Below are 7777 nucleotides of genomic sequence, written 5' to 3'. Positions count from 1 at the left end.
TCTTTCCCTTCCAGGCAAGTGTATGTGCCTTAAGGCAAAAACCTCTTCAAAAAAAAAAAAAGAAAGAAAGAAAAAAGAAAGAGAAAGCAGATACAAATTTCCTTGTTTCATATTCTTCAAATACCTTTCATCAGCATCATCTGTCCGTGCAAGCCTTTTCTCTAAAATGCACGGTAACTCCCAGGAGCTGTCGTCCTGTGAGGACTGTGTCTGTGTAAGGAAGGAAGGGCGTTGGTTTGCTCTAACTAGAATTTGGTGTCCCGAGGCACTCTTCACTGTGTCGAATTGGAGAGGGGGTCAGGACAGGGAGTCAGCGGCCACCAAGGAGGCCACTGAGTATGATGACCCCCACGTGCCCTAGACAGCTTCCATGTTGTGTTGGACCACGATCCGTGTCATTCCCTCCTGCTCTCCTTCCCTTCCTGGCATGCAGGTGCAGGAAGGATCCCACAGGTGGAAGATGACCCAGGACTGGCTCGTGTCTACCCGATTTGCATCACACCTCTTCTGCTTGTTTCTGCCTCAGAGCAGCAGAATCGGTGTGTGAGACACACGGAGCGCTCCTTTGCAGAGAAAAAAAACTCATCCTTTTTCTCCAACAGGATGGAAAGACGGCAGAAGACCTCGCCAAGTCGGAACAGCACGAGCACGTGGCAGGGCTCCTTGTAAGACTCCGAAAGGTGAGAAATTCTGTGCAAAATTCAGCCAGAAATTTTATACCTGGTTTTATGTGAAAAGATCTCAGTCCTTTCCCTGAGAATGAACAAAAGGAGGCTTTGGAAACACAGGTTTTACCAACAGGCATCTGTCCCTGTCCTGTTTGCCTACCAGTTGCCTTCCATACATAAGCTGCGTGTCAGGTTTCTTTTCCTATGTCTGGACTTGGGAGTCATTTGGTGTCTTCACAATTGCTGGCCTGGTTTCTCTCCTCTCACCCTCTCTGTCATTACACTCCTCATAAGGTGGAAGGAAATGACAGTGCTGACTTTCTGCCTCTTTCCTTCTCCATATTTCAATCTCCAAATACCACTTTTGCTCCCATTTATCAAACAATATTACTCCGTGGCTTAAGGAAACATGACACAAATAATTACAGGTGTACCCTTTCCAGCCCACATCATAGCAGTGTGGATAGCAGACTTCAGAGTAGTCATACCCTTTTTATTTTTTTTTTTTCATTTTAACAAGAACTTCATCATTATGACCTTTTTATGGTTATATAATAGTTTCTTCTTTTCTTCTTTTTCTTTTCTTTTTTTATTTTTTAACATTTGATCCCTGTACAACTTTACAGTATACAAAATGAATTTTTCCATCATGAGCACACTGTACATTAGTTCAGTACCAGGTACATTATCATCAATAAATAATTTTCCATTTTTGTGTTCATTAAATGTTCTGCTTCCCCCACCCCCAGTTCCCTCCTTCATGCCCCCTATTATCTACCCTCTTCCCACACTATCTCTAGTCTAAAGTTGCTCTGCATGCTTTTATACCTTCCGATCTTTCAGTTTTTGCCTAGAGTACAGACATTTGGTATATATTAAGTGGGACATACAATGCCCTTTTCTTATCCTGGCTTGCTTCACTTAGCATTAAATCTTCCATAATTGTCCACTTTCTATCAAATGCCAGGATCAGCATTTGTCACAATCGGTAAAACATAGAATCAACCCAAATGACGAAGAACAGATGAATGAATTGAAAAAATGTGGCACATATACACTGTGGAATATTACTCAGTTATAAAAAAAACAAATAGTCTTACCCTTTAAGCTTGGAACTCCATCTGTCGCTCTATCCTAAAGAAATAAAAGAAATACAGAGGAAAAAAAAAACTTTAATGGACAGAGATGTCCTTTTTTTTCTTTTTTTGGAGAGGTTTTTGCTATAGGGCGCGTGCACTCGCCAGACAGACAGAAAGCAGGAAATCACCCCCCCGGGGGGATGGCCATGCTGCAATCCCTTCTCCTCCATTCTCCTCTCGGGATCTTGGGCATGCACGCACACGCGCCCGGCATGAGTTTAAGCCACCGGGTCCAGGGCTCGAACTACAGTCTACTACGTGGGAGTCCAGCGACATAGCCATTACACTAACTGCTGGATCCCAATGGACAGAGATGTCCACTGCAGTGTTTTTTATAATGCACTAATAAAAAATGGGAAGCACAAGATGACCTGCAATAATGCTTAGAAGATTGTCATAGAGCTATAGAATAGAATAGAATGGTTTTGGTCTTTAAAATATTTTTTAAGAGGTTTAGTAACAGAAGTTTCATGCTTAAGGTGTCCCTGGATTTCAAAGCAGTTATTAATTTTGTGCCCAGTATAATCTTTAATATGTTAACAGGGGTACTTTTCAATTTTGCTTACAGAGTAAGTAACATTTCTTCCTTAAACATATGTTTGTTTTCTACATTTTACACAATAATTTTTAAAAACAAACTTTCTAGAAACAATAATAATAAGAAGAATATAATAATTCAGTTGGGGGGACCAGCAGTTGGTGTGGCTATGTTGTTGGATTGCCACATAGTCGACCGCGGTTTGAGTCCCGGATCCAGTTACTTAAACTCACGCCAGGTGTGTGTGCATGTGTGCCCAAGATTCCTAGAGGAGAATGGAGAAGGAATTGCGGTGTGGCCATCCCCCCTGGGGGGTGATTTCTCACTTTCTGTCTCTCTCTCTGTCCTTCTGGTAAGCGCACATGCCCTGTAGCAAAATCCTCTCAAAAAATAATAATAATAATAATAAAATTCAGTTGGTTTAAGTGCTAGTTGAAATAATAATATATAATAATTCAGTTGGTTTAAGTGCTAGTTGAAAAAGTGTTGTCCAAAACATACTCCAAATGGCTCATGAAGTTCTGTCATAGAAATTGAAAGTGGCCACGGGGGAAGTAATGATGTCATAACTTCCATGGCCAGTTTATGTTTGAGTTTTCACAATTGCCTTCAGACCCTAATAGGAGGAGGGTAACATTTGGAAAAACTTCTTTCCTTATATAGAATGTAGATCTGGAAAGACCCTGCAGTTTAAAATCCGTGTGTATAATTGAGAACCCTGCTGGGTGGTAATGTCACCAATAGTTCATGTTTGCACCATGTGCTTTGGCGTCTGTGAACTGGCCACAAGGGCACAGAGCTGATGACCCCGAACTGAACTCTCACAGGAAATTCAGTCCCCTGGAGGGATTCAGTCTCTCCTTCTCTCTCTCTCTCTCTCTCTCTCTCTCTTCTGTTGAGACTTTTGAAGAGAATGCATGTGCTCACCAAAGAAACACAGAGAGAGACAGAGAGACAGAAAGCGAAATCACTCCCAGGGAGGATGGCCACTCTGCAATCCCCTCCTCTCCATTCTCCTCTCAGGATTTTGGGCACGCGCACACTCATGCCCAGCATGAGTTTCAAGCCACCGCATCTGGGACTTGAACCGTGGTTGGCCACATGGGAGTCCAGCAAGTCCAGCACCTTAACCACTGAACCACCTGCTGGCTCCTCTCATTCATTCTTGAAATTCCAGAAAGAGATCATTCTGGAAAAAGCTCCCTAGCCTCACTCTCCTGTTCATACAGGAAATGTGTAAACTATTGTAATTGAGGCTTAGTGTTTTTCTACTCTGTCGTGCTGTGGACTGTCTCATTAGGAGTGAGAATTGGGGTGAGAAAAATAAGGGAGACCTTTCTGTTCACAAGAAAATCAAAGCAAGAGCTGGGGAGGGCCAAGTAGTCATGGTTAACACGGTCAGTGATTCCTTCTTACGTGAAGTTTTCTAATTTTTAAATTCACTTGATGTGAAGCCAAACAGAGCCTCCTTTGCAGCCTCTGGCATTCTCTGGATTACATATTATAGTTGGGAGTTCTGCATTTGGGTGTGGAGTCTTGGGATTATAGACATAGCGTCCAGATACAGGGTCTGTTTTAAATCAGCTACCCTCTACAGCTTCCATCAAGAGTGAAAAGACGAAGTCTGCTCTGTCCTCAGGCTTGAGCACAGATTGTCTCCTGTTCATTGTTGGTTGTTGGGAGAAAGAACGCCGTGAGACAGTGAGGGGCTGCGTTAGCAGGCTCGATACCCTTACCAGGGCGATGCGCATGCCTGCTCAGGAATCCTCACCTTCCAAAATCCCACCAGCAAAGATCCTGACCCTTGCAGCATCCAGTGCCTGCCTAGAGTCCCAGGTGTCAGCAGCTCTGGCTCAGCTGCCACAGTGGCCAGCACTTCTCACCTCTGGAGCCAGCTGGGAAATCCAGAGGCCACATCCTTCCTTGGCCTGGAGGCCTGGTCCCCATCTCAGCAACTTTCGTCCTAGAATGGGAAGCCATGGGGATATGCAGTGGCTCATTTCAAGCAGAAAGCCACCTACAGGCCAGGACCTGCAATCCAGCAGGCCCATCGTGCCCCTCAGGAACCGTCTTCCGCTGGCAGAGTGACGAGGACTTTTGTTGGCCCGTGCTGTGCTCTGCTGCCCAGCTCTGGGGTAGGAACGCTGCCTCCTAGTACTGAAGACTAGATTGCCCTGGGGGGCAGGGGGCACACCCAGGTGGACAGTGCAGTATTGGGATGGGAAAATGAAGAACTTCTAATTTAAAAAGATATCAAAGGAAAGGAGTGAATGTAAGCCAGGACTGGATTGGATCCATAAAGTGAAAGGTCTTTTATTGGAGCCTGCAGGTGGTGCGGTGGTAAAGGCACTGGACTCCCACATGACGGACAATGGTTCAAGTCCCAGACCTAACAACTTGTTTTCTCATTTTCCCTTTCTCTCTCTCTCTGTCTCTCTCTGGTCAAATAAAATAACAATAATAATAATAATAATCACAAATAAAAGTAAATAAATAATTCTCTTTTTTTATTTGAGAAGTTTTTGCTATAGGGCGTTTGCGCTCGCCAGAAAGACAGAGACAGAAAGTGAGAAATCACCCCCTGGAGGGATGACTATACCGCAATCCCTTCTTCTCTCGGGATCTTGGGCACGCACGCACGCACATGCACCCGGCGTGAGTTAAAGCCACCGGGACTAGAACTGCGGTCAACTACCATGGGAATTCAGCAACATAGCCATCACGCCAACTGCTGGTCCCAATAATTCTTTTTAAAAAAGAAAAGAAAGGTCTTTTCTTACTGAATCTGTTTCCTAGTCTCTGCAATGTGCTTAGATTACTTTTGTAATTAGAAACCTATTGTAGGTAGGCCTGGCTCTGTAGACAGCGGGTCAGCACTGTGCATAGACAGTGAATCCCACAGAGTCGATTGTAGTTCAGATCCTGGCCCCAGGAGCTTGGAAAACATGCTGGGTGCATGTGTGTGTATTCCGGGAATCCTGACGGGGTGGAGAAATGGGGGAGCAGGGTTTGCCATATGACACGCTCCACTGGGGGATGCTTTCTCTGTCTCTGTCTTGCTCTGGAGAGTACATGGCGCCCTCTAGCAAAACAATAATAATAATAATAATAATATATAGATAGATAGATAGACAAATATATGTAAAAGTTGGGTGCGTCAGTGGAGGGCAGCTGAGTGTTTGCCAGTGTTGGGTCTTGAGTTTAGTGCAGGGTGGGTTCTTGCAGAGTCCTAGTTCAGTTTCCCTTTATTTCTGTTCATCAATTTCATGGCACCTTTGTTTTTTAGTGCCTACATTTTTAAGAGAGGGAGGGAAGCGGGAATATTCTTTTAGTGCTTTATCATTATCCTGTGATTTTTCTCTAATGGAGACATCAAGGCAAAGAAGAGTGAGTCATTTAATGCCTCTGATTAAAGGACCACATCCCCCTTAGCACCAACTCGGTGACATCACACTGGGGTCTAGGAATCATCCATGTGGGGGAATTTACACCACAGGAATAGGCAGACTTTATAAACTGGGATATATACCCCCGAAAGGTATCTTACCAGCACCCCACTGGGTTGGGATCTCTGAAAGTGCCACAGCTACACCCTGGCTAGTGGGTACCACGTTATTATAGAAAGGAGGTCACCCCTCTACTCTACCCTGAGCTCACTTCCGCCAACAAAACAGCCTGAGCAGCACTCCACACCCGCCTGAAACTGTCACTGCTTAGCCAATTCCAATTCTCCTCTTAGCAAAAGGAGGGACTCTTGTTAGGACAGACGGGGAGGGGCTGCATTTAGATTTTACATCAGCATCATTTTTACTAACTATTGGTGCAGGCTCCATTCTCACCTGATTTTATAATAGTTTCAGAGGTTGTGGGGGAGGGTTGGCTTGTTTTTATTTTGTTTGATTATCCTTCTAATCGAATTCTTCACAAGGGGATAAGTAGTTTGCTTTTCCTAAGCCAAAGACTAGACAATGAAAAATACTGCCCAGGAATATTTTAGAAAACAAAACAAAGTTGAAAGTATGCTCAGAATTTAAAATTCCCCACAAGGAGGCTGCATTTGCATATGCAGAGTTGCTGTCCCCAGCCACACAGGGTCTATGCCTGCCACCTGTGGGAAGCCACTTCCCTCTCTGTGCTCTTTTTTTTTTTTTAAAAAGAATTATTTAGTTTAATTTATTACCATTATTATTATCTTTTAATTTGGCTAGGGAGAGAGGCAGAGGGAGAGAGCAAGCCTCCAGGTCCAGGACTTGAACTGTGGTCGATCATGTGGGAGTCCAGCATGTCAGCCATCACGCCACCTGCCGGCCCCACATCTCTCTCTGCTCTTACCTGGTTTTCCCAGGTTGTGCATCGGCTTCCTTCTCAGCCTGTGAAGTTCAGTCATCTTTTCTGATGAGAAGGTGAAAGCTGAATTGCCAGGTAGAAGAAGGTGCTAGAAGGAAGGAAATGAGAAACCCAGAGACTGACCAGGGCCTCACAGAGCAATGCAGTCACCACGTCATAGTCTCCCACTTGGGGACTGAACAGGGCTCACGGTGTCTACTCTGTGCCGAGGCTGTTCCAGACACCAGGGAGACCACAGTGAGCAGAAGTAGGAGGACCCAGGTCTGAATAAGAAGAAGGTTGCCACACAGCGTAAGTCAGGTCAGGGGCGGGCAAGCCGTGGCCCACAAGTGAAAGCTGGCCCCCTCCTTGTTTGTAAGTGAGATATGATGGGCTCACAGCCACAATCCTTCACTGCCCTTGTCTGAGGCTGGTTTGCACACCTGGCAGAGCTGAGTGGCTGCAGCAGAGACCATTGGCCCTTTGCAGGAAGGGCTGCTGCCCCTGGAGTAAGTGCTGTGCAGGGAGAGCAATGCCATGGAGGGGTACAACGGTGACGGGGAGCATGCTGCACACCGCTGATCAGGGAGGCCTCTCTAATGCCTTTAAACCCTCACCTGAAGGGCAAGAAGGAGGAAGCAGCCAGAGGAAGTGCCGGGAAAACAGAGGATAGGAGGGCAGTAGAGGGGTGTGCAAGGGAATAAGCAAGCCGAGGCAACTGGATTGGGCCGCAGCTTGAGCACAGGGGTCCGACAGGGAATACTGGGTGAAGGGAGGAGAGGCAGGCAGAACTCTGTAGACCCGGGTAAGGAGAGTAGGTTGGTCCAGGTGTTTCCATGTGTTTGAAAGATGAAAGCTAGCACACGGGAAAGTACGGTGTGTCCTGCACACACTCTCCTGTGACCCCTTTCTAGGTCTAGATCAGCGTTCTGCACTCCCTGGAGTTTGGTGCCGCTCTCTCCTCTCCCCAGCCTGGCCTCCCCCTGCACTGAGGAGGTCTTGCCCCTCCCTTGGACACGGCAGGGCTTATGTGGGCCTTCCAGCCACACCCACAGACTCCAGGGACACACCTGGGGACCATTTCCAAGCAAGCGGCACCACCAAGA

At 46.1% G+C, this 7777-nt stretch overlaps 1 protein-coding gene across 1 annotated transcript in view; it reads left to right on the top strand.

The window, feature by feature from the left end:
* The window catches only part of DAPK1 (death associated protein kinase 1), a 235950-nt gene that overhangs the window by 211260 nt on the left and 16913 nt on the right, over positions 1-7777 (top strand). Inside the window, exon 19 of the mRNA XM_006139841.3 lies at positions 603-680. Within this exon, the coding sequence (XP_006139903.1) occupies positions 603-680 (78 nt within the window). The remainder of the gene's footprint in view (positions 1-602; positions 681-7777) is intronic.

Source organism: Tupaia chinensis, unplaced genomic scaffold (assembly GCF_000334495.1).
Source record: "Tupaia chinensis unplaced genomic scaffold, TupChi_1.0 Scaffold000007_1, whole genome shotgun sequence".
In the NCBI taxonomy this organism is placed as follows: domain Eukaryota; kingdom Metazoa; phylum Chordata; class Mammalia; order Scandentia; family Tupaiidae; genus Tupaia; species Tupaia belangeri.
Note: the sequence above shows the minus strand (reverse complement) of the source record. Positions and strands in the feature narration are given on the sequence as shown.